General features: G+C 56.1%; 1 protein-coding gene across 2 annotated transcripts; it reads right to left on the bottom strand.

Moving 5' to 3' along the window:
• Nucleotides 1-3662: 3662 nt before the first annotated feature.
• Numbl (NUMB like endocytic adaptor protein) lies at nucleotides 3663-26051 on the bottom strand. 2 transcript variants are annotated; one of them, XM_060366502.1, is made up of 10 exons: nucleotides 25993-26051; nucleotides 22412-22496; nucleotides 19629-19768; nucleotides 18326-18400; nucleotides 18155-18229; nucleotides 16137-16277; nucleotides 11393-11582; nucleotides 9504-9809; nucleotides 6260-6382; nucleotides 3663-5077 (listed from the first exon to the last, which is right to left on the bottom strand). In XM_060366502.1, the coding sequence occupies exons 3-10, from the start codon at nucleotides 19752-19754 to the stop codon at nucleotides 4407-4409; spliced, it is 1707 nt and encodes a 568-aa protein (XP_060222485.1). In that variant the 5' UTR covers nucleotides 19755-19768; nucleotides 22412-22496; nucleotides 25993-26051; the 3' UTR covers nucleotides 3663-4406. The 2 variants fall into 2 exon arrangements, with proteins under 2 accessions (XP_060222485.1, XP_021506333.1); XM_021650658.2 differs by lacking the exon at nucleotides 25993-26051 and adding an exon at nucleotides 25552-25751.
• Nucleotides 26052-26058: the final 7 nt, after the last annotated feature.

The following is a 26058-nucleotide window of genomic DNA, read 5'->3' as shown; positions in this document are numbered from 1 at the left end:
TTTTAATGATTAATGAGGGAGGGAGTGAACAGATTTTTTCCCATTAGTTGTCTCAACAAGACTTTAAAAATTATTAGTCTAGGGGCTGGAGAAATGGCTCAGTGGTTAACAGCACTGTCTGTTCTTCCGGAAGTCCTGAGTTCAATTACCAGCACCCACATGGTGGCTCTCAACCATCTGCACTGGGAGCTGATGCCCTCTTCTGGTGTGCAGGTGTACACGCAGGTAGAGCGCTCATATATGTAAAATAAATAAATAATTCTTTCTAAAAATTATTAGTCTAGCCAGATGTGGTGGCACACACCTTTAATCCCAGCACTCTGAAGGCAGAGGCAGGCGGATCAGCCTGATCTATAAAGTGAGTCCAGGACAGCCAGGGCTACACAGAGAAACCCGCTCCAAAAAAAAAAAAAAGTCTGTGTGCACGCGTGTGCCGTGGCACGCACACGGAGGTCAGAGGACAGTCCTCAGGCGTTGATTCAGGGCGGTAGGCTTGTTCCACAGTCCTTTTCACTAGCCAGCCAGACCCCCAACTGGACTTGTGCGTTCCCTGAGGGTAGGTTCTGTTTGTGCCACTGCCAAACCATACCACGCAAAAGCCGGGGCGGGGTCGTGTGCGGAAGGGATGAAGATGTGGCAGCCATCAGAGGTGACCTGGCTCGGGGCGGGAATAAGGAGCTAATAGCTTTGGCATGACCTTCATGTTCTAAGACAGACTCGCGGGGACGGATTGCAACTGTAAAACCACCTCGGGTCATTATATCACTTTAAATGAGAATTTTGTAAGTAGATTAAATCTTGTTTTGGACATGTTTTATGTCGGCCCACGTGTGTCTGAGCAGCATTAAGTGCAGTGCCCGCAGAGGCCAGAAGAGGGCAGTGCAAGGCCCGGAGCTGGCGCTGACAGCCTTCTGTGGGTGTTGGGTTTTGGACGGAGCTCTGAAAAAGCAGCCAGTACTCTTAGCCACCAGCCATCCCCCGACCCCACCTCCCAAGTCATTATGTCTTAATAAAGCTGCTAAACAAAATAAAATATGTGAGGCGGCAGGACACTCCTTGGCAGAGTCAGGGGTCGGGGGTGGGGGTGTCAGGGTGGGATGGGGATAAGGAGAAGTCAGCAGCGGGTGGGATGGGAGCCCAGAGCGTGGGGGAAGCTGGGGAAGACTGCGGGGGGGTGGCATGCTGGTGGGCGGTAGGATGGGGGGCAGGCAGGAGGGCCGGGGCGGAAGGGGCACACACAGGCAGGGTGGGGAGAAGGCAGAGGCTAGGGTGGCATAGGGTGATGAGCAAGACCCCAAGATGGGATGGAAGGTGCAGGCAAGAAGGTGGGGCGGGGGTACAGGCAGACGGGAGTCCCGGCCTGATTTGGCAGGCTCAGGCTGACACGGTTTTATAGGAGCCCGACAGAGTCGCCAGATCCGAACTAGGGGAGCCAAAGAGGACCTCCCAGAGGAGCAAGCCGCTGAGCCAGGGCCTGAGGGGTAACGGTCCTCCTGGCTCCGACAACAGTTGTTTTTTCCAAAAATGATGCTCTGCCTCCCAGCCCTTGTGAGTGGAGCTCTTTTGCAGAGCCAGCCCTCAGGCCATCCAGCTCGGAGCGGCCACTAGGGGTCTCTGTTCCACCCCACCCCGGCCTCTGCCCTCCTATGTGCCTCTCGAGGGTGGCTGCGTTGGCGGTGGCTGCACGTGGGGACCAGTCGCTGGAGCATCGGGAGGGCGGAGTGTTCCAGAACTTCCCGGGCGTCCAGATTCCCCCAGCTTGAATGCAAATAAATGACAGACGGAGGACCCCGGGTGCTCCTGAGAATGGGGCACAAAGGACAGGCTCCACAGGGGACGGGGAGCTTCCTAAGAGGTACTGAAGCGGGCAGCAAGGATGCCCCCAAAGAGTGCCAGTATGGAGTTGCTCACTGTGGTGAGTTTCGGCCAGGCTACCGTATGTATAGTAGGTCTTAGGCCTTCACTCCGGTGTCTCGGTTCTGTTCTGCTATTTATAGACAGGGTCTCATTATATCGCCCTGGCTGTCCTTTAACCCAGGGATCCTCCAGCTTCAGCCTCTAGAGTGCTGGGATTACAATTGTGCGCCACACCAGGCTTTTTCCTGAGTCCATTCTGAGGGAATCTAAGCCAGGAAAAGGGGGTGGACTTGTGGGTTCTGTGCACGTGGTCAGGAAGAGCAAGACCATCCGTGCGGGTCATGGGAGAGAAACTGGTCCAGTGAGGGTTGAGGAGGCGAGGGGTCCTGCCGGGATGCCCGTCTGTGGAGTCACCCTGCCACCCTCCATCTGCTGGCATGCCCAGGGCAGCTGAGGCGCAGCCCTGGGAAAGACTTCCGAGGTCACGGGAAAGAAGGGCTGTGCAAAGATCAGTCTCAGGTGGATGTGAAGGCCTGCGCCTGGAATCCAAGCACCGGGGAGGCAAAAGCAAGGGCCCCAAACGTTCCAGACTCACCAAGCCTACAAAAGGAATTCCAGGCCAGCCAGGAGACCCTGCCCCAAAAGAAAAAAGAAAACTAAGTAAATCAGTCTGGGGCAGATGCCTGGTCTCGACCGGGTTTCTGTGGAGTGTCCTGTTTCTCATTTGTCCCTCGGCTCAGACCATCCCTGCCCCTGTCCAAGCTTGGGCCTTTGGGAGTGGTTCCCACTGAACAAAGGCTTGAGGATGTCCAGATGTGGTTCACCTCTAGAGGAGCCCTCTGGCTCCGCCTGGCATCTGTGTCCCAGCACAGTTGTCTATTAAAGGTCCCTAATGCTGGAGTCCCTGAGTAGGGGAAGCTCTGGATGCCAGATTCCAGCCTGTTTCTAAGCCTGGCCTAAAGTCTGGCCAGAGGCTGGGTTTAAATCCCAGCTTCCTCCTCCTCCCCCAATCAGCTGTGTGACACCCACTAGGAAATAGGAACAGAATATCGGTTTATACAAAATCATGTTGTTTTCAAGAAGTACAGTTTGATGTGTATTTATCTGTTTTTTCACACAGCCCTGGGGATGGAACCAGAGCCCCATGTGTGCTAGGCAAGCACTGTCACTGAGCCAATATCCAGTGTGTGTGTGTAGACAGACCCTCAGGTCCTTCATGCTGTCCTTGATCAAATTAGCTACGTGGCCTAGGGTGACCTTGAACTCCCGATCTCTTGATGCCAAGTGTGGCGGTGCACGCCTTTAATCCTAGTGCTATGGATGCAGCGGCTGGTGGAACTGACTCTTGGGCCAGCCTGGACTATCGAGTGAGACACTGACTCTCAAAACGAACAAAAAAACAAAACAGGAAGAAATTGCTGGGAGAATTGAGCTTTGGCAAGTGTAACTAACAGGCATTTCCCAGCATGGCCCAAGATACGCTACGATTAACCGAGTGGAATGCTGTTACCAAACCAACTAGCAATAACTCAGAATGTGCCTTTCTGATTCCTTGCCTCAAAGTCTGGTAATAATTAAGAAAGGGAACTGGGCGTGGTGGCGCACACCTGTGATCCCAGCGCTCGGGGAGGCGGAGGCAGGTGGATCTGTTTGAGTTCCGGGTCTACAAAGCGAGCCCCGGTAGGCTAGGATGGCACCTGAGACAGCTTCCAGGTCCCCAGGGCTGGGATCACAGGCAGGGATGGCCAGGCAGTGGGAAAGGCTCTCAGAGTCCTCTCCCACACACACCGCGACTTCCCAATGGCCACCATTATATTCTTCCTTTATTGGCTGTCCTTGTATAATACAAATCTGCAAGTTTAGATACAAAAAAAATCTGGAAATAAAAGATAGAAAAGTACCCGCCAGGCACCCCTCCTTCTTCTCCTGGGACCCCCTCCCAGCGGGCACCGACATGAGGTAACTGAGCATCTTCAACCCTCCCCCTCCCCTGGGCCCCCAGCCAGCCCCACCCCCGTGAGACCTTAGTCTTCTGGAAGACGTGGCCCCCGAGTGGGGGAAGGGGGCAGGGCAAGCACAGCACTGGCAGTGAACGCAGCGTGGGCAGAGGGAAGCCCTTAGCTTGTGCTGTGTGTAGGGGCCAAGGAGGAGCCGGACCAGGCTTAAGGTGGGCCCAGGAGTGCCCCTAAGCGGACATCCCTCCTCCATCCTGCCCAACACTGGAAGGTGAAAGGGCGACAACAGAAACTGGGGAAAGTGGCTTGAACAGAGGGCATTCCGAGTCTGGGGCTGGGGAAGGGGCATCGCCAGCCTAAGTCTGGCAGTGAAATGGTTCCCCTCGGCCAGGCCAGGTCCATCCCTGAATTCCATCCTGGTGCGATGTAGGCATCACAATATTGGTTCTGTAGTGGTTTGTGAGGGGTGGTGGCGAGAAGGGCTTAGAAGGAGCATCGAGGGGCGCAGCTCAGGGAGCAGCACGGGGGGGGGAAGCCTCCCCTCCTGAGTGTGTTGCACTGGGGGCTGATGGAGTGGGAGCGGGGTAATTTGGGCTACAGTTCAATCTCAAAGGTCTTCTGCAAGTCACCAGAGAAGGGGTTGGAGGGCTTCTCCACTGCGGGTTTGCCTTCTAATGCTGCCCACTGGGCCTCAAAGGGGTCCAACTCGGGGGCAGGGGCAGGGGCAGGTGCTGGCTCTGGGGGCCAGGGGGCCCCACTGGGGCGTGGGCGGGCCTGGCCCCCAGGGGCACCGGGTGCAGCAGGTGGGGGGAAGGCCCCAGCTTTTCCAAGCAGGGTGGCAGGTTGGGGCTGGAGCTGGGCAGCTGAGCAGAAGGCGTTGGCCACCATCTGGGAAGGGGTGATGCCCACCACAGGCACCCGGGGCACCGGTGGGTAGCCCAGGCCTGGGTAGGTGGGTACAAATGGAGGCTGCATGTGTGTGGGTGGCAGGAAGACAGCCACCTGGGCAGCTGGAGCGTCGAAGGGCCCCAAGGGGGCAGAAAAGGGTTGAAGGGTGGGGGCCATGGTGGGCATGGGTGGCACTGAGGTGGCTTGCTGCTGCTGCTGCTGTTGCTGCTGCTGCTGCTGCTGCTGCTGCTGCTGCTGGGCCTTAGCCACCTGGGATACTTCCTCCAACCATCGCTCGGCCTCTGAAGGTGTCCGCTTGTGCCCGGGCTGGAAGGCAGCTGCAGGGGGTGCCGAGGGCTCGCCCCAGGCAGAAGTCCCTGCAGAGAGGCAAGCGAAGGGCAGAGGTTGCTCTGAGGAATGCCAGGCGCTGGAGCCAGGTGGTCTGGGGGTCGGAGTCAGGTTCTCCAGCCTCTGAATTCCAGTTCCCACCCACCGTCCAGACCTTGAGCAGATCCGCCACCGTGACCCACAACAGGTGTGCAGAGGCCGCACGTACAGACCAACGCTCGACACCCATGCAGCCTGCTGCCCTTCACTGGCCAGTGCTGTGTCTGATGTCAGAGATGCGAAACATCACCTTAGTTCTGGTATTTCTCTTTATCTATCTGTCTGTCTATGTATGTATGCATGCATGTATGTATGTATGTATGTATGTATGTATCTGTCTGTCTGTCTATGTATGTATGTATGTATGTATGTATGTATCTATCTGTCTGTCTGTCTATCTGTCTATCTGCCTGTCTATGTATGTATGTATGTATGTCAATCTGTCTATCTATGTATCTATCTATCTGCCTATGTATGTATGTATGTATCTGTCTGTCTATCTGCCTATCTATCTATCTATCTATCTATCTATCTATCTATCTATCTATCCGTCTGTCTGTCTGTCTATCTGTCTGTCTGTTATGCACATCACTGTTCTGCCTGCATGTATGCTTCTATGAGGGTGTCAGCTCCCCTAAAACTGAAGTTACAGACAGTTGTGAGCTAATGTTTCCAGGATTATTTTCAGAGGCTGAGTCTATGGCAGCACAGGTCTTTCTCAGGCTGTTCTACCCTAATGTGGGAAGATCCCACTGCCTTAAGTTTGTATTTTGCTAAAGTTCTGGGGGTACATATTTAACATTTGAGATTCTGAGAAAGTCCAGGGGCTGGAGAAGTCCACGAGATGACCTCGTGGACCTGAGGTGACCCCATGCTTCTAAAACGATGTGACATCGAGGAGACAATACAGGGACCTAGGCTGATCCTGAGGCTCTAAGCCTGTCAGTCTAAGTGAGCTTCTACAACAGGCCACGGCGTTAAGAGGGTTCCTCATTTTCATCCCGCAGTCCCAAGTCAACGGAGTGGCTCTAAAGCAACCCCGCAGCTCTGAGCTAAGCCACGGCTCCAAGGTTCTAACCCTGAGCCACCAAGCTCCAGGACGGCCTTCCCGGGCAAGGGATAGCAGGGGAGAGCGAGCGCAGGGGAGAGCGAGCGCAGGGGGCTGTGCTTACCCGCTGAGGCGGACGGCGGCCCTGACGCTGGCGCTCCGGCGCTGGCAAAAGAGGAGCTGATCTGTGTGCACAGGGCACCGATGCCATCGCTGTCACCGGGACCAGGAGGCTCCATCTCAGGCACTGTGAGTCACAGAACGGTAGGGATGAGCAGACGGGCTCTGGCCTACCGCAGCCAGCCTTTACTCTGCATCCTCAGCACGTGTGACTGCTTTTCTTCCGGAGGTGTGTAGCGCGCTAGGTGGCCATGGCCACTGAAGCAACTGCACGTGGATGGATGCGACGAGACAGCAGTGTAACGACAAAAAGCCGGCGTGTGGCATTTGATGACTGACGGTCACGGGGAGCCTAAGCCAGGGCCTCAAGATCTAAGTGACTACAACCAGAGACGTGGCAACTATGAACAATGTGCACTAATTAAACAGTGCGTCCGGCCGTATGGATAGTAAGTGCAGGTTCTGAAGGAACGGATGCTGACCAGAGACGCTCACTGATGGGATCATATGATCATATATCCTAACTCTGTGCTAGAGAGCCCTGGCCCCCCACCTGGCCACCCCACCTGGCCTGCCCTCACACACACAGCATCATGGCAGAGATGAAATCACGCCAGCTAGAGACAAGAATGGTGCCTCATAAGAGCCTGGGAGGAACAATAAGCCACAGACTGGCAAGTGTGGTACGCAACAGACCTCCAGGGTCCGCTAGGGACCCAAGGGGTGGCATATGTAGTTTCCAGATCAGTTTCTGAAATAAGGGCATGTTTCCACCCAGAGAGGCAACAAGAGGCCTGGGGTTGTGACTCCCAGTGTGGCAGAGGTTCAGATGTGTGCCGTCCCCCGAGTCTACCTGTGCACTGCAGACATGCGTTTGTGCGGATCTGCGGTTTCTGCGTTTGTGTGAAGCTAAGAGTACGGCGTTTTGAGTGTAAAACTCTGGGCACGTGACTTCTGAGTGCACGTGATTTCTGTACACATGAACTCTGAGTCTGTGACTTCCAGCGTCTGTGGCATGTATGTCAGGATGTACAACTTCTGTATGGCCACTGACTCTCAAGTGAGTGTGCAACTGGCTACGGGAGTGGAAGGCTCCTGGGGAGCCTGCCTCTGAAGCACAGGTCGGAGTGTGTGCGGACAGCAAACGTGAGGGCGCGTGACAGCCGAGGAGTGCTGCAGAAGGTGTATCACTCTCACTGTCATCTTCTCTGAGCCCGATGGAAACACATCACACCCCACACCCCTCTCCACCGCCAGGAGCCCCTCACGGGCTGCGGAAGCAGCGGCAGGGTCAGTCTCACGAGAGCCGCTTCCCGCTGCCCCTCCCCTCTCTCCCCGTGGCAACAGCCTAGTTCCATACCAAGCCTTTCATCTCCCGGGCCCACGGCAGACAGTGCTTTTCTAGACATTGCATTGCTAGGTAGCCCATGCTGGCCTGGAGAGCACGGCCCTTCTGCCTTTGAGGGCTGGAATGCTGGGGAGTGCCAGTGTGTCTGGCTCGGGCTTTGCTTTTGGACCACAACAAATAGCACCTCCTTTCATCCCCTGCCCATGACAGACACTGATAATCAAACACAAAGCTTCCCAGCCCCCACTGCCGCTGCTCTCTTTGCTTGCTGTACCCATGACTTGGACAGACCTTGTAATTCCACATTCTGGAAGCCACCTTTGGGCAAACACAGAAGATACTGCTGTAGTGAGAACTGTGGGTTCTCAGAAGACCCAGTGATACCATGTGAGTATGTTTCTATTTTTTTTTTTTTTTAGAATTCTTTTTTTTTTTTTAAGAAAGATTTATTTATTACGTATACAGAGTTCTGCCTGCATGTGTGCCTGAATGCCAGATGGCAGCAGAGGGCACCAGATCTTATTACTGATGGTATGAGCCACCATGTGGTTGCTGGGAATTGAACTCAGGACCTCTGGAAGAGCAACCAGTGCTCTTAACCTCTGAGCCATCTCTCCAGCCCGTATGTTTCTATTTCCACCCCAGGTGTGGGACACAGAGCAGCCTCTTGTGCACTGGTGGGGTGTGACCTCTGCCAGCTGAGGACAGTTGGCGGCTGGAATTCTGGGGAGTTTTCAGGGGGCATAAATGCCAGGGCCCCAGATGGGGCTGGGGGATGCTCCAAGGAGGCTGCTGCCCGCCCCGCTGCTCCTGGTGGGTGTTGTTGCAGTTTGTCAAGCAGTTGTGAGCAAAGAGGAGAAGTGAAAGAAGCTGGGTATCCTCAGCGAACATCAGCCCCGCCCCAAGGAACTCCACATCCCTGATCAGCAGGAAGCAGCCTAAAGAGGTCTGCCTGCCTCTCCCTCTAACCTTCTTTCTCTCTCAGTGTTAGGGATTGAGGTAAAGAAGGGTGAGGGATAGATATAACAACCTAATAAGATAGATTTGAAAAACAGTAGCCAGCTGTGGGGGAGCACGCCTTTAATCCCAGCTCTCAGGGAGGCAGATGGCTGTGAGTTTGAGGCCAGCCTGGTCTACAAAGTGAGACCAGGACAGCCAGGGCTACACAGAGAAACAAAATAAAACAAACAAACAAACAGTAACAACAAAATACTGCATATTGCTGCTTTCTTTCCAGGGCAAATTTTCCTAATTGACCGTGTAGCCCACTACCGCACTCCAAAATGATCTCTTTGCTCACAGCAGATATGAGGACATTGGGATGTATGCTATCCTCTCCCCTCCCTGACCAAGGCAGACATAGCTAATCTATTACAACCCTCTCCCTTCCTGAGCCAGAGAGATCCCTTTACCATTCATGTAATACATGTCATGGATCCATGGAACAAATGTTTGGAAAGAGTACGAAATTACCGTGCTTCTGTCCTGGGCCAAACAAAATCCATGTTGTTTGTCTCCTTCCCTTACCAGGGAGGCTCACCTGCCTGAAGCAGATGTGATGTGTGCCACCTTGGCTGCGTCCCTTAGCAACAGCAGACACCACCAGCTGCCAGTGACTGTGCCACATTTCCACCCTTTACCCGCAGCAGGATGACTTAGCAACCGTGACTGGGGCTAGCTCTCTTCCACTCTTCCATCACGGCCCACACTGTTCACGACCATAGGTTCCCCGCTTAATCTTTTGCCCCCGGTGGACGGTACGGATCAATCACAGTGTACACCATCTCTCTTCTATCAGACATTGCTGACTGGTTCCGGAGGTCCCTCTCGGCCAACCTCGGGCTCACCCGCCGAGCCCGGCTCACCCGCGCCCTTCACCTGCCCGCCGACCCGGGCTCACCTGTGCCCTTCACCTGGAAGTCTGTCCGGCGCTGGAGCGTGGAGGGCAGTTCGTTCAGCCGCAGGCTCAGCTGCCGTTTGAAGGGCGAGTTCTTCTGGCTGAGCGCCGGGAAGCCGCGGAAGGAGCCCTGGCGGACCAGCTGCTCCAGAGGCGCGTGGCGCCGGGGAATGGCGGCCGCGGTGGTGCCTGCAGCCACTGGGGTGCCTGCCTCCCCCTTCTCACCAGGGGACGTGGTGGCCGGCGTTGGAGACACATGCCCCGGCTGGGCAGGGCCGGGAGCCACAGCGGGGGCAGCGGCTGCCTCTGCTGAAGACACAAGAGACAAGTCTGTTAGTGATCTTTCTGAAGGCGCTGGAGGCCAGGCCCAACAGGCCTGTGTTAACGGCAATGCGGACCGGCTGCTGTGCTTACTAGCCGAGCGGTCTACGCTGAGCTACAGCCCAGCCTCAGATGGGTGGATTCTAGGAAAGTACTTGTACCTTCTTACCCCCAACCCCACCGAGACAGGGTTTCTCTGTGTAGCCCTGGCTGTTCTGGAACTTCCTTGGTAGACCAGGCTGGCCTTGAACTCAGAGATATGCCTGCCTCTACCTCCTAAGTGTTGGAATTAAAGGTGTGTGCCACCAACACCTGCCTAAAAAAGTACTCTACCACTGAGCCACACCCCAGCCCCTCACTGGGGGATTCTAGGCAGGGGCTCCACCACTGAGCCACACCCCAGCCCCTCACTGGGGGACTCTAGGCAGGGGCTCTACCACTAAGCCACACCCCAGCCCCTCACTGGGGGAGTCTAGGCTGATGCTCTACCACTGAGCCACACCCCAGCCCCTCACTGGGGGATTCTAGGCAGGGGCTCTACCACTGAGCCACACCCCAGCCCCTCACTGGGGGATTCTAGGCAGGGGCTCTACCACTGAGCCACACCCCAGCCCCTCACTGGGGGAGTCTAGGCTGATGCTCTACCACTGAGCACACCCCAGCCCCTCACTGGGGGATTCTAGGCAGGGGCTCTACCACTGAGCACACCCCAGCCCCTCACTGGGGGATTCTAGGCAGGGACTCTACTACTGAGCCACACCCCAGCCCCTCACTGGGGGATTCTAGGCAGGGGCTCTACCACTGAACCACACCCCAGCCCCTCACTGGGGGAATCTAGGCAGGGGCTCTACCACTGAGCCACACCCCAGTCCCTCACTAGGGGATTCTAGGCAGGGGCTCTACCACTGAGCCACTCCCAAGTTCCTCACTATGGCTTAGGGCTGCTTTCTCATCTTCCAGAATGAAGTGATAGGCCTGGCCTGGAGCCATGGACAGTCTGGAAACAGGAAACCAGTCCTCCCCTATCCCATTGCTGTATTACTTCAGTAGGTCCCCTGCCCTCTCTGGATTCCAGTGTCCCTGGGCCACCTCCCCCAGTCCTCCCTTAAAGGTCATCAAAGGCAGCACTGAGGTCAGGATTCCAAATAAGCAGCTTTGTGTGTGAGGCTAGGTGTGCCAAGCCTGAAAGGTGGTGCCAAAGGCCAGGGTTTAGCTGATTGTGTGTGTGTGTGTGTGTGTGTGTGAGAGAGAGAGAGAGAGAGAGAGAGAGAGAGCGCCTCAAACTCCCCTCGGGCTGTGCAAGCAGCGCAGTGCTTTCTGTAGCGCGGAGGCCCTGAAAATCAGAGCAGCCTTTGCATACAGTTCCCTCCAGGAAGACTTCGGCGGCGCGGAGAGTGCCGGCAATCTTCATGCCTTTCAAAGACTGCTTTCCTTAGTCTTCATTCGTATTTCATGTGTGCGAGGGTTTTGCCGGCACACGTCTGCGCACCACGCGTGCGCAATGCCCCGGGAGGCCAGAATTGGGTACTGGATCCCCTGGGGCCTGTGCGCCCCCTGCGCGCGGCACCCACCTTTCTTCTTGTCCCCAGCCTCGCGTTCGGCCGGCCGGCCGCCCCCGGACAGACGGAAGGAGCCCTCGCGGGCGAAGCTGGTGCGGCTGGCGTCGAAGGCGGCTGTGACCCCGCACTCCTTCTCCCGCCGCTGCTTCCTTTCCAGGCAGGCTGCGAACGCGCAGCCCACCGCGTGGCTCAGCCTCTCGCCCTGCGGGGAGAGGTGGCCCGTTAGGAAGGTGGCGCAGCCTGCCGCGGGGCCCAGCCGAAGCCCCTGGGCTCTCTGGAGCTGAGCGCGCATCCGCACCAGAGGAGGAAAGCAGGGAACCTCGCACGCTAGTTCGCAGCGCAGCTCCAGGCTGGGAGCCAAGGCGGCTACAGTGAGCTCCAACACCCTCACTCCCCAGCACAAAGCTAGGTGCAGTAGGGCCTGGGAGGCTGCTTCAGGCAATTACCTGAATCAGGAAAACCAAGACCAGCCCAGGCAGATGATGATGATGATGATGATGATGATGATGATGATAATAATAATAATAACAATAATAATAATAATAATAATGACACGTTGGGTATGGTGGCGCACGCCTTTAATCCCAACACTCAGGAGGCACAGGCAGGCGGATCTCTGCGAGTTTAAGTCCAGCCTGGTGTACAGCCGGAGTTCCAGGACAGCCAAGGCTACACAGAGAAACCCTGCCTCAACAAACGAAACAAAAACCAAACAAACGAAAGAAAGAAAGCAAATATAAGGTGGAAAATGATAAGATGGCCCGTGTTGACCTCTAGCCTCCACAGCATTTGCGCACATGTGCACACACACACACACACACACAATAAATATAACCACAGAGATACAAGGTAACTATGCTACAAAACACTGCCTAATGGAAAGATAGCCCATGTGCCTAGACCGGAAGAAAACGGGCGAGACAGGGATGTTCCCCAGAGCAAGTTGCAGTCAGTGAAAGCTCTGTCAAAACCCAACGATGCCTTTGCAGAAATGGAAAAGCCGATTCCGAAATGCACATGGAATTCTGAAGGACCTAGAACAGCCAAGCCAATCTTGAAAATAAATCAAAGGGCTCAGTGTGGCTCCAGCCTTTAATCCTAGCATTCGGGAGGCAGAGGCAGGTGAATGTCTGGGAGTTTAAGGCCAGCCTGGTCTTCATAATGAGACTATGGCTAAACAAACAAAACCCAAAACAACAACCAACCAAATTCCCTCTCTCTCTCTCTCTCTCTCAAAGTGCCCTGGAGTCACTGCATAGCTCAGGATGGTCTTATTCCCAAGTCTCCGGCCTGAAACCATGACCAGCTTCACTGCACAATTCGAAGTTCTAAGAATTTCATTTTGGGGCTGGAGAAATGGCTCAGTGGTTATGAGCACCGTCTGCTCTTCCAGAGGTCCTGAGTTGGATTCCCAGCAACAACATGGTGGCTCACAGCCATCTATACTGGGATCTTATGTCCTCTTCTGGCGTGCAGATAGAGCGCTCATATAGAGCGTGCAGATAGAGCGCTCATATAGAAAATAAATAAATCTTAAAAATAAACTAAATTTAAAAATTCACTATCAATAATTTAAAACCTGCTGGATCTGGTGCTTTATGCCTGAAATCCCAGCATTTGTTCAAGGTTATCCTTGGCTACATAGGGAGTCTGAGGCCAGCCTGGGCTATATGGCAGTCTCTTAAAAACACAAAAGGGGGTCTAGAGGGAGGGCTCGTATTTCAGAGCGCTGGTTGCTCTTTCGGAAGACCTGAGTTTGATTCCTAGCACGCACACGGCCGCGCAGTTACTTCCGTTCCAGGGGCTCTGGTGCCCTCCTCTGGCCTCTGCAGGTACTGCTATTAAAGAAAAAACTCTAAGGAAGCCTCCTCCGTCAGCCATGGCCTGCGCAGGGCAGCCATCTGAATCCCAGCACCCACGTGAAAAGCCGGGCATGGCTCCGGTACCTACAGCCCCAACACTGCGGGGCAGAGACAGGCAGGTTCCAAGAACTTGCTCGGTAGCCAGCCTACCCGAATTGGCAAGTTTCTGCTTCAGCGAGAGACCCCGTCTCAAGGCAATAAGAACAGAGGAGTGTCAAAACTGACATGTGGTCATGACATGCACCCCAAACGAGGTTCAGCCACCTGCCTCAAAAGCCACCTGAGAGAGACAAAGTAAGCCAGGTGTGGTGGCACAGGCCTGTAATCCCAGGCAGGGAGAGGCGGGCAGAGCTCTGTGAGTTCAAGGCCAGCCTGGTCTACAAAGTGAGTCCAGGACAGCCAAGACTACAGAGAAACCCTGTCTCAAAAATAAATAAAATAAAATAAAATAAAATAGCCAAATTAAGTGGCAAGTGGAAACAATGTATTCTATGTGGCCACACTGGAAGGGACCAAGTCGAAAACTTAGCTGCGTGTGAAGACAATGAACCAAGGAGACGCCACTGCAGTTATCCCCAGGCTGGAGATGTCACTGTGCCCAACATCCCACACAGCCAGGCACCACCAACCCCGGGCAGCAGAGCCTCCAAAAATAGCCACAGCAAGTCTGTCAGCCATGTGTTCATCCAAAACTTCTCAGCCCCTCATCGAGGCTCTGTCCACCCCCACTCAGCCTGGAGAGACCTTGGTGGCTCACTGGGCCCAGGCTGGGTGGCGTCAAGACGGTCCAAAACGGTCCCTCGGCTTCCGACCAGCACGCTGGTGTCCAGTCCCTCTCTCTCAGGCTCATTTGCTAGAGACTCACTTTAAAGCCTCAGGTCTGCTGTGGAATCTGTGCTAGGAAGATTTACGGAGAGGTGCGGTGACGGCTGGGGTGGGGGCTGAGGCTGAGCTAGGCAGTCTCCCCATGTAACTACCTGGAAGGCTTAATGAAGGAGAGACTCCGGAGCCAGGCCCTCCTCCCCAGCTAGGCCTTCCTCAAACCCCAAAAGACCCAGCGAGACAGCCTAGCAGGTAAGGGTGACATGAAGGCTGATGCGCTGAGTCTGTTCCACACAGTGGGAGGACAGAAGCGGCTTCTGGATGTTGTCCTCGGACGGCTACACGAACTACGGTCCACGTGTGCACAGGCATGCTCAAACACACGCACACTGGTGCACACACGCACTTGCAAGCAAAGTAAATAAATATAACCTTAAAAAAGAAACACGTCCTGGCTGGAGGATGGCACAGTGGTTAAGGGCACTGGCTGCTCTTCCAGAGGACCCACAGCAAGTAGGTAACCCACAACCACTCCACTCCATCACACATGAGAAATAAAATACAAAACTTACATGTTTAATATTTACTGTGTGTGTGTGTGTGTGTGTGTGTGTGTGTGTGCGAGACCAAGGACACCATGTGGGAGCTGGTTTTCTCCTTTCACCACGTAGGTCCTGGGGATTGAATCAGTGAGTCAGACCTGGCAGCAAGTGTCTCTACCATCTTCAGGGATTTCTTTTGCTGGTTTGTTTTTCGGGTTTTTATTTTTGAGACCCAGTCTCTCTCTATAGCCCCCGCTGGCATGGAATTCAGTGTGCAGACCAGGCTGGCCTCCAACTTGCAGAGCTCCACCTGCCTCTGCCCAGCAAGAGCAGGGATTAAACCTGCACCACCCTTCCAGCCTACTCTAAAAAATATTCTTTTTTTTTTTTTTTTTTTTTAATTTTTATGTGTATGGTGGTTTTGGCTACATCTATGTAAGTGTGCTGTGTGCATTTCTGGTACCCGAGGGGCTAGAAGAGGATGCCAGATGTCTTAAAACTGGGTTTATGGGAACTGCCGTGGTGACAGGAATAAAATCTTGGTCCTTCTCAACGGGTGATCTTAATTGCTGAGCCATCTCTCCAGACCCCCAAATAAATCTTTAAAAATAAACAAATAATCCCCCCCACACAAAAAAAGAGCCACAAACAAAAATGTATGAAGGCTGAAGGAACACTGGAAGCTATCGAGACACGGACCTAGCCAGGCAGTGGTGGCACACCCCTGTAATCCCAGCATTCGGGAGGCAGAGGCCGGGGAGCTCTGGGAGCTTTCGGCCAGCCTGGTCTACAGAGCGAGTCCAGTACAGCCAGGGCTACAAAGAGAAACCCTGTTGAGGGAAAGAAAGAAAAAAAGGAAGAAAGAAAGAAAGAAGGAAGGAAGGAAGGAAGGAAGGAAGGAAGGAAGACAAAGACATCAGTTGAAGGCAGGAAGGGGGCCTGCTGAGGCAGAGAACCACCTGTCTTGACCACACAGTACAGCGGAAGCATAAGCAACCATCTGTGGAGCGCTGAGCTTGGGGCTGAAGGCCTTCTGTAAGCCTGACTTTTGGGAGGCAGACAGGAAGACCAAAAGTTCGAGGCCTAGAAGGGCCGGAGAGATGGCTCAGTGGTTAGGAGCACTGCCTGCTCTTGCTGCGGACCCAGGTTCAGTTCCCAGCACCCACACCAGGCAGCTCCCAAGTGTCTGTGACTCCATGTGACTCCAGATCTAATGCCCTCTTCTGGCCTCTACAGGTAGCTGCAGGCACATGATGCATGTACATGCGATCAGGCTTAGACATACTAACACAGATGGTAAACAATGAGGGTGATGATAAACAATGTTGGTTTTGGTCTTCCGAGACAGGGTTTCTCTGTGTAGCCCTGGCTGTCCTGGCACTCACTCTGTAGACCAGGCTGGCCTGGAACTTGGAGGTCTGCCTGCCTCTGTCTCCCGACTGCTGCACCACCATAACCTGCACACACTTCCTTCTTGAGATGAGAAGACACGCAGATGAGGGAGAGCGCCCAGCTGCCTGAGGTACTCACGGAGTCCTTGAGTGCCAGGAAGCAGTGGCAGATCCAGCGGCGTGTGGTGCCGTCACGGCATATGTAGGAGAAGGCCTTGTCCAGGTTGCGGTCAGGGGCACAGAAGGAGACCTTCTCAATGGTCTGGTCTACCAGCAGGTCCTGGGAAGGGTGGAGGAGGCAGTTAGAGCCCCTCTCCGGCCTGCATTCAGGACGTGATCCACCCTGACCCCGCTGTCATGCACAGCCTGCCCTAGGTCATGAGCCACCTGACATGGAAGAGACCGCCTAGAGGCACAGCCAGGCCGTAAGGACAAGGACTCAGGGCCTGCAGAAGCCAGGAACTGGCACTTAAGCCAGCCCCAAGCCAAGTTTCTGGAGGAAGGATTAGCTAGGCAAGGAGGCAGGGAACAGCATCCAGGCAAAGGAACGGCCTGTGCAAAGGTAACTTAGCACCCCCAGCAAGGACTGGGCGATGTTGTGTGTGTGTATGTGTTAGTGTCTGGAGTCAGAGGGCAAAGGGGAACACACAGATTTCCAGTGCCTGGGGCTCACGTGATGGCTCAGTGACAGGGCTGTTTGTCGAGCGCCCACAACACCCTGCTACTAGTGCCCTCACTCCCCTGCCTCAGAAAAAGACTCGGACCCTGGATCCCGATGCTCTTGTCTAAACACCAAACAGGGCTGGGGTGTTGTGGCGGTGAGAACAGGACCGGCCCCACAGACTCTGCGTCTGAGTGCGTGGCCCACAGGGAGGGGCACTCTCAGGGGTGTGGCCTTGTTGGAGGAAGTGTGTCAGTGTGGGGGCGGGCTTCGGGGTCTCCTCTGATCAAGCTTCACCCAGTGTGGCACAGTCTCCTGCTGCTGCCTGGTGATCAAGAGGCAGACTCTCAGCTCCTTCTCCAGCGCCACGTTTGCCAGCACCCTGCCTTGACACAATGGACTAAACCTCTGGAAGTGTGAGCCAGCTCCAGTTAAGTGTTTGCCTTTCCAAGCGCGGCCGTGGTCACCGCGAAACTGAGACGGTTGTGTTCAAGTGGTACGCCGCTGCCTGGTGTACAGGAGACCCGAGGCTGTGTCCTACAGACACACTGCGTGAGCCAGCTGTGGCGGTCAGTGCCTGTAATCCCAGTGCTTGGGCGAAAGGACAGCAGTTCGAGACCATCCTTGGCAAAACCAGCCAGAGCTATCCCAGACTCTGTCTCATAAAACCAAGACCCAAAAATATATGACAACCCACATTTGTTGATTTGCCAAACTTTTTTTTTTTTTTTGGTCAGCATGAAGCCCAGGCTAGCCTTGGATTTGTAATCCTGCCCTAACTTCCCTAAGGCTAGAATCACACACCTGAACCACAACACACATGCTCCTTCTGAGGTGCCCCGCCTTCTTCTCTGTGTGTGTGGGCACCCTGCCTACGGAGGGTGGAGGCTGAGCTTCCTCAGGCCCCCTTCCGTTTCATCGTGAGTCAGGGTCTCTCCGTCAAAGCCAGAGCTCGCTGGTGTGGCTGGGCTTGCTAGCCTGCCGGCTCTGCAGCTCTGGCTCTGCCCTCTGAGGCAGGGGTTACTGGGGGACACACCAGCACTAGCATGGGTTTCAGGGAATCTGAACTCGCATCCCACGGCTGCATGGCTGTAGAATCCTTGCAGCCCTCGTGCAAACAGTTCACACACACAGACTTTGTGGTGTGGTGATAGAGGGTCTGTTACCAGTCTCTCTTTCTCTCTCTTTTTTTTTCTTTTTTGGATGAGGCAACGGGGGCCCGGAGGGGGTGAATCTGGTTCGCAGGGTTTCCCAGTTGGTGAGGGGGTGGCTGGGATCGGCGCTGGGCGGCTGCTCCAGTTCCTGCACTCACCCACCCACCCACTCTCTAGAGCAGCTCGCAAATAACCACGGCCCTCGTTCCTGAATTAGGGCTGTGCAGTCAGCCAAGCTGATGCGGGCACACATGGCAGAGCCTGGAAGTGCCCCCGGGAGAAATCTCCCAAGGCGGACGGCGGGCAAGAAGCCTCCCTCCTCCCCAAGATCAGGCCTCCTACCTTGGTCTTGTCGTCCACCACTCGGAGGCCGTCGGCTGACACCCACAGGACGGACTTCACGGACTTCCGGCCCATCTGGGGGGGGCAGGGAACAGAGGGGCCTGATCAGGATTGCGGGGTTTCCTCAGCCTGCTCCTGCCCACCCCACCCCCCCACCGGCTCCTCACTCACCGCCTTCAGCTTTTTCACAGCATCCTCACAAACGTGCATCCCTCGGGACTCCTCCACCTCCACGTGGCCCAGGTACTTGGGTGGGGGAAGGGAGGAGATGAAATAAACAGAGCGATCAATCATTCCCAGCGTCGCCGCCGAGCAGGCCCACTCGGTAGTGGCAGCTCTCAGCCAATCAGAGGTGCGCCTCCAATTAATCCATAAGGCAGGGACCCCCACTCCGGGCCCAGACACACGGCTGAGAAGAATCTACAGAGATCTGAGTCCCGCCTCCATCGCTGGGTCTTCACACACCACTCCTGGCCTCTGGAGGGCCAGCATGCTTGTGTGTGCCTGAGGACACGAGGTAGGCCACAGGCAGCTCCATGCTACCCTGACACAGGGCAGAAAGGTGTAAGCCAGCACTGGAAATGGAGCTCAGTGGTGGACTGCTTACCAAGGCTATTGGTGTAAGCCCTAATGTGCACACCTGAAAACACAGGCACACTCACACAGAGCACAGCACAAATCAGCGCTCACTCTACCTCCTACAATGACAAATGGAAATCAGAGTTCCCTACAGGTGCAATGACTGTCCCCAGGATCTCCAGGGACACTAAGCTCCATTGCCCAGAGCTGCAATTTTAAGTTTTCAGTTGTGTCCTCATACCCTACCTTCCTCATGCTGGGAATGGAACCCAGGGCCTTACACATGCTATACCTTACATACGGTTCTAGCACCAAGTCACACCCACAACCTTCAATGGGAGATCCTTGCCAAGCGCTCTACCACTTGGTCATGCCCCCAGCCCCTCCCTGGGGGATTCTAGGCAGGGGCTCTACCACTGAGCCACACCCCAGCCCCTCACTGGGGGATTCTAGGCAGGGGCTCTACCACTGAGCCACACCCCCTCACTGGGGATTCTAGGCAGGGGCTCTACCACTGAGCCACACTCCAGCCCCTTCCTGGGGGATTCTGGGCAGGGCTCTACCACTGAGCCACACCCCAGCCCCTCACTGGGGGATTCTAGGCAGGGGCTCTACCACTGAGCCACACCCCAGCTCCTCACTGGGGGATTCTAGGCAGGAGCTCTACCACTGAGCCACATCAATTCCCTCACTGGGAATTGATTCTAGCATCTCCTGCTAAGCTGTATCCCAGGCTTGCTGTACAAGGGAGGTAAGACCTTAACAAACGCACCCCCAGCCCCTCACCCCCAGCCCCCCACTCCAGATCTCCTAGCGTTTGGCCCAGCGCCCCAGGAGCAGCAGGTACACACAGCAGTGACCTGGGCCCCACCACCCACCCCGTGTGCCTGCTCACCCTCACAGGGAAGCTGCAGGTGCCCTTGCGCACCGCATCCTCATCTGCATGCCACTGGTGCGGGCGCGACGCCTCAGGCACGTAGGCCGGCTTCCTCCGCCGCAGGCTCTGGCGTAGCTTGTTCATGGTGCCCGCCGCGTCTAGTGAGGTAAGGATCAAAGACGGTGGTCACAAGCTACGGGAACGAGGTTACAACACTAAGGGCTTGCTAGATGGACGGGTATGGGGTGTCCAGCCGGTGGACACTGGTTAGGTAGAGTGCTCTCAGGTCACTGAGTTTGAGGACGTGGGGTCAAGGGTCAGGGGTGTTGACCAGAGATGATCAGAGGCAAGGACAGAGCACTTGACTAGTGCAAAGCTCGAGGTCAACTCCAAGTGTAAGGAAAAAGGAGAGAGAGGGACGAAGGGAGGGAGGGAGGGAGGGAGGCAGGGAGAGACAGAGAACTTAACGCATGTTCAGGCCTCTGAGTGCAGATGAAGAAGCAAGGCCTCGGGGGTCGTGTGGTCGTAGGAGCTGGCGGGAGTGTGCGTGTGGAGGCGGCTGCAGGAAGGACCCTCCTGTGAGGAGAGCTCGTGCGCCTGTGTGCCGCGCTTGCTGTCTGTGAGCAGGACTCTGCAGGTTTTTGCTGAAGGGCATTCGTGTCTGCGTGGCCGAGCACACGCGCTGGTGCGTGCTCTCAGTCAGTCTAGGAAGGCCTGTGTTTTCTGCGCACACCGCCTTGGACAGACCAAGGGCTGCATCTGGGCCCGTTTCCACGCGAGGATGTGACTACTGTCCTTCAGGGCTGCTGCCTCTCAGAGTGAGCGCCGTGACGGGCATCTCTGAGATGGGGCGGCGGCCATGAGGGAGCTGTGAGTGAGCCTTTCCGTGGCTCTGCCGCGCCTGTTGGTGTTTTCATTCGCTTTCTCCATCAGGCCACTCCAGTCCTGTCCGCTGGAGGCGGTGAGAGCCTGGTGGATGTTCTGTGCCCTCTTCTGCTGCTGCTCGATATCTGTTTTACTTTTGACTGCTTTATACTTAACAAACTCACTTGGGGCTGGAGAGATGGCTTGGTGGTTGAGAGCACTGTCTGCCCTTCCAAAGAACCGGGGTTCAATTCCCAGCGCCCACAGGGAAGCTCTCAGCTGGCTGGAACTCCAGTTCCAAGCGACCCAACATCGCCATACCAACACACATAAAATAAAATTAAATAATTTTTTAATAAAACCTCCCTCATTCAAAACCAAAAGCAGGAGGTGGCAGTGGTGGTGCAAGCCTTTAATCCCAGCACTTGGGAGGCAGGCAGATGGATCTAGGAATTTGTGGCCAGCCTGGTCTACAGAGTGAGTTCCAGGACAGCAAGGGCTACACAGAGAGACCCTGTCTAGAAAAACCAAAACCCCCAAAAGCCCACAAAGCAGCGCTTTCCCAGGTCATTCTCTGGGCTGAGAGTATGCTTGTAAAGCTGTGTCCGTGAGGGTGTGTATCTGGAGTGAGACCACAGACACCGCTGTGACTTCTGAGTAGCTGTTGTCTGTGAAAATGCTGAGTACTATCGGTGAGCGTGTACGCAAGCACTCGGCTCTTCGGGGATCATGGCAGCCACTGTGAGGCCATCTGTCTACAGAAGCGTAGCTGTCAGGGCTGAAGCCCCACTCAGGTGATAAACTGTTTGCCCGCCATGAGGAAGCCCCGAGAGCCAGCTCCAGCACGACAAAAACCAGACATGGTGTCTCCTGCCTGCAGGTCCAGCACTTGGCAGAGGTGGACGCAAGAGTTATCAGTTCATGGCCATCCTCGGTCAAGGAGCGAGCTCGAAGTCAGCCTGGGGTAAAGGAGGCAGGGCTGCCTGGACCTGTGGGTCAGAGCATGCTGAGTGGGGCCGTAAACTGGATCATTATCTTCTTCTGCTTCTCCTCTTCCTCCTCCTTCTCTTCTTTCTTTCTTTTTCTTTTTTTCTGTTGTTGTTTTAAGGCAGTGTTTCTCTGTAGCCCTGTCTGTTCTGGACTGGCTTTATAGACCAGGCTGGCCTCGAACTCACAGAGATCCGCCTGCCTCTGCCTCTCGGTGCTGGGATCACAGGCGCGCTGTCAGCTCTCTTCTTTTCCCAGCGTCTTCCTGTACATCTCTGGCTGGCCTAGTGGTTGCTCTGTAGACCAGGCTGATGATGAAGTCGAGACGAGTCCTGCCTGCCTCTGCCTCTTGGCTGTTGGTGTTACAGGCAGGCATCCACATCTTACAGCTTTAGAGCTGGGTCCATGCCATCCATGCTGGGCTCCAGTTTGCTCTGAAGCTGAGGCCAGACTTGAACTCCTGACCCTTACGCCTGACCTTCTCAGTCGTTGGGGTTATGGGCCTGCAGCATCATATATGGCCATGTATGTCTCTTGAGCGTGTATCTCAGAATGGGTGTAGAGCGAGTGCCTGTGGTTGCCTCTGTGTGTCTGGGAGGGTCTGCAGGCATGCGCACATGAATACATGTTTGTTAGTGTGACTAGGAAGTGTGCTTGTCAGTGCATTTTGACAGGTGTTTGGAGAGCATCTGTGTGTGCACGTTGAACCGTAAATCTATGTCTGGGTGTGTGTATGTGCGAGAGCATAGCCTGTGCACAGCACTGCTCGAGGGAGACCGCTGTGTCTGGAGGTGAGAGTTTAGGATGTATGTCTGTGACGGAGGGGCTTGGACGGCCACCGAGCGTGCAATGAAGCCTGCGTGACAGGGGCTCGCAGCTCCTCTGCCCACGCTGGCTATGACCGGGACCCATGTATGAGGCAGCCCGTCCTTGGCAGGCTGGTCACTCACCTGCCTCCGTCCTGAAGGTTTCAGGGGGCCCCGGGGCCCCGCACGGGGCTGGGGACGAACACTGATCAGGTCTCCGGGGTCCGCCCTGCTGGAGGGAGTGAGAAGATGAGAAGTTTGTTCGGGAGGGGGATCCAGTCCCCTGTTCACACCCCCCACCGGACCTCAGCCAACCCCTCCATCTCAGGCTCCCTCCCGAGTGAGAGCCCCAGTAGTCATAGCAACCGTCACCAGGGAGACCAGCCACCTGGTTCTAAGGGCCCAGGAAGGAGTAGGTGTGTTTTGGGACACTGTACCCACGGGTGTGTGTGTGTGTGTGTGTGTGTGTGTGTGTGTGTGTGTGTGTAGTGAGTGGCGTTGCCCTCTAGCGTCCTGTCCACACACACACCTGACGTCCAACAGTTTCCTCAGCACCTGGTCACAGCCCCGCACACTTGCACACTTTATTACACAGACGCCATGACAGTTACGTACATCAGCTCACAGGGTACGAACGCCGCTAAACATTTGGCCGAGTGCTGTTGGCCGCACACAGAGTTCGACTCCGGCCATTTGTCCACATGCACGCAGTGTGTCCAGCCCACCACAGACCCCTGCTCACACCTGCAACTGATCCTGTGCGCTCATTTGCTCAGCTCTGCAAACTGGGCCTGGGCCAGGCACACGCACAAGGGTGCCGAACGTCCTTGTGATACTTGTGTCTCCTCGGGCCCCACCCTTGTAGAAACACATCCAGAGCGGTCACCCACTTGGTCACACAGTGACACAATCTCGTCTGCGTAGACTCCCACGCCTACATGGACAGAGGCACATGCTCTCACAAAGCCCCGCCCCCCCACGCCACCTACCCCAGCCCACACAGCTTGGCACAAGGGCCATTCAACGCCAACAGTATCAGTGACACCAACACACCTGTCACGTACTGTAATGACACACATTTGTCATTACATCCACTACACACTCCCCCGTGACAACCCCTCCTCTGTATAAACTGCTCTTTACGTCACACAGCCACACACCACCGATAACTGACGACCACGCTGAGCATTACAGACACAGCGCACGCTCAGCCAAAGGTGGGGGCAGGACGGCTGCCCGCAGCCTCGCAGCCTCGCACATTCCAGACACAGTTGTGTACGGAGACACTCAGCTTCGTGCCCACGGAGCCCTGCCATCTGCCACGTGGGTGTCCCCCACACAGCCATACCGTGTCACCCGCTCACACGAGGACTCACGTCATACAGGCAAGAGTGTGGCCTGGAATCAGTCTCTGCCCCACGTGGACAGGTGCACCACGTCACAGCCCGCTAACACTCGAGGTCTCGCCCACAGAAACTTTACACACACGGCTCAACTCTCCGCACCACAAGTCCTGGCCTTACAGGGAAAACGCGGTCCTGGATAGAGGCATGTGCAAACGTCACCACCAAATCAGACACGTGCACACAGACACACACACTTTCACAGTCCTGGACACCAGTGCACCGTCACGGAGGGCCACACACACACACACGCACAGGAAACAGCAGCCAGTCCCATCCATACCCCGAGCATACAGGCACCATCCATAGCTTGAGCCACACAATTAACCTCTTGTAACAGACAAGAGTGTCAGATAAGAAGTCAAGTTCACAGCTCAGGTCACACACAGGAGGCTGTAGTGCCTCCCCCGGCCAGAGAGTCACTTATACAACCCTAGTCACACACACAGCCACAGCTAGGGACACACAACCCACTGTCACACACACCGCCACCCCACAAGCCCAGTCCCACAGCCACAATGTGACTTCAAACACGGCAGCCACGCACCCCCAGCTGCACCGGATGCCATGCCGCCCGCATGTGTACACGGTATCAGGCACCAGCACAGCGCTGGGCCACACAGGGCACAGAGTCACGGTCACAGCTCTACCCACATCTTCAGCCAGCCCCAAACCCAGCACAGATGTTGACACGTCCCAAGGCGCGCGCGCACACACGAGCACACAGGGTCACAAAAGACGTACACACCTCTTTAAACACAACCTAAAAAGTAGGGGAGTCTGCAGGGCGAGCAGCTGTCATTCACATTCACAGCCTCACAACACAGGAGGCGCGCGCGCACACACACACACACACACACACACACACACACACACACACAGGCCGTCACATCCAACCACAACCATGCACAGTCCTCGTCTGTGCCAGCTGCAACACAAGCATACACATACGCACAGCCACAGTCACACCAACACAGTCACACTTCTCACCACCTCCCCCCCCCATACCACACACAAAGCGGCCGGTCACCACGGAAGCTGCGGACAGGTCTCCACCGAGTCCCTGGGGAGCCGCCCCCAGCCCAGGCTGGATCCCGGAGTCTGGGGGTGGGGGCTAGGTCTGGCAAAGGCAGGCTGAGCTTTGTCTCCGGGTGGGGCCTCTCTCAGACAACTGAGCAGCCCTAGGGACAAAGGGGGTGGCCTAGGAGACCAATGTCTTGAGACCCCTGACTAAGCATGGGTGGAGGTGGGGGTAGGGAAATGCCTGAAATTCTCATTATTTTATTCACGCTGGGGTGGAGTTCCAGACACAGGGACCTTGTTTAGAGAAGGGGATTTGCCTGGGACACCGCCCAAGGCCTTGGGGGGACAGATCCAGGACCCCTGGGAGTAGACAGTACTTGGAAACCGCCCCCCCGCCCCCCAGAGCCTCGGCCTTGGCAGCGCTGTCCAGGGACCTCATCTTCAAGACCTCGCCCAGGGGCTGCTGTGCCGGGAGAAACCCTCTGGCAGGATAGAGTACTGATTCTGTCTGGAATCGGCTGCGTTAGGCCTTAGCTTTATGAAGGGGACTGTGTCCCGGACCCTGAACGCCAAACCTTGCCGAGGGAGTTGTACCTAGAATTTATGTAGCCCTGTCCTGGATTTGGGAGGAATCTGTATGCCAGGATTTCTATTGCCAGGGCCTTCGCAGAGATGGCCTGTGCTGGAAACCCCAGTCGGGCAGGTTTGGGATTGCCTGCGCCGGACCCCCACCCAGGACCACCCTTCTCCAGCCTTGGCATCTTCTCTCCATCCGGGCGCTGCTGCCGCCTCCCACCCTTCGCCACATCAGCAGCGGCGCCGCCCCCGGCCCGAGCCCCCCTCGCCCGCCCTTCTCACGCTGGCCGCCGCGCTGCGGGACATCCAGGGCCCGGGCGCCCCCCGCCTCCCGCGGCCCCGGTTGGGCCCGGCTTCCCGAGTGCTGCTGCTGCTGTGGCGGCGGCGGCTCGGTCTGACGCGGGCCGGGGCCGGGGCCGGCGGCTGGTGCGGGATGCGAGCGCGCGAGCCAGCTCGGCTCCCGGAGGATTCCGTTCCGGGGGCGGGGGAGCATCCCTCCCTCGGCGCCCCGCCCCGGCCCCGCCCACTGGCCCGCCGCCTGCTGTATATGCAAAAGCGCCCCGCCCCTCGCCAGCCACGCCCCCACACAAATACAACCGCGTCTCCTCCCCTGCAGATGCCGCCCCGCCCCGCCCCTTGGCCTGGCCTTGCGGGAACCTGCAGGCATCCTTAGCGGTGAGCCTCTGGTTCAGGCGCAGGTTGTTTCCTTCCGTAACCCCTGACCTCAGATCCCCTATGGTTCTGCTTCTGAAGAATTGCATTGGGAGGCGCCTTGACGTCCTCAAATCT

Source organism: Meriones unguiculatus, chromosome 14 (genome assembly GCF_030254825.1).
Source record: "Meriones unguiculatus strain TT.TT164.6M chromosome 14, Bangor_MerUng_6.1, whole genome shotgun sequence".
In the NCBI taxonomy this organism is placed as follows: Eukaryota; Metazoa; Chordata; class Mammalia; order Rodentia; family Muridae; genus Meriones; species Meriones unguiculatus.
Note: the sequence above shows the minus strand (reverse complement) of the source record. Positions and strands in the feature narration are given on the sequence as shown.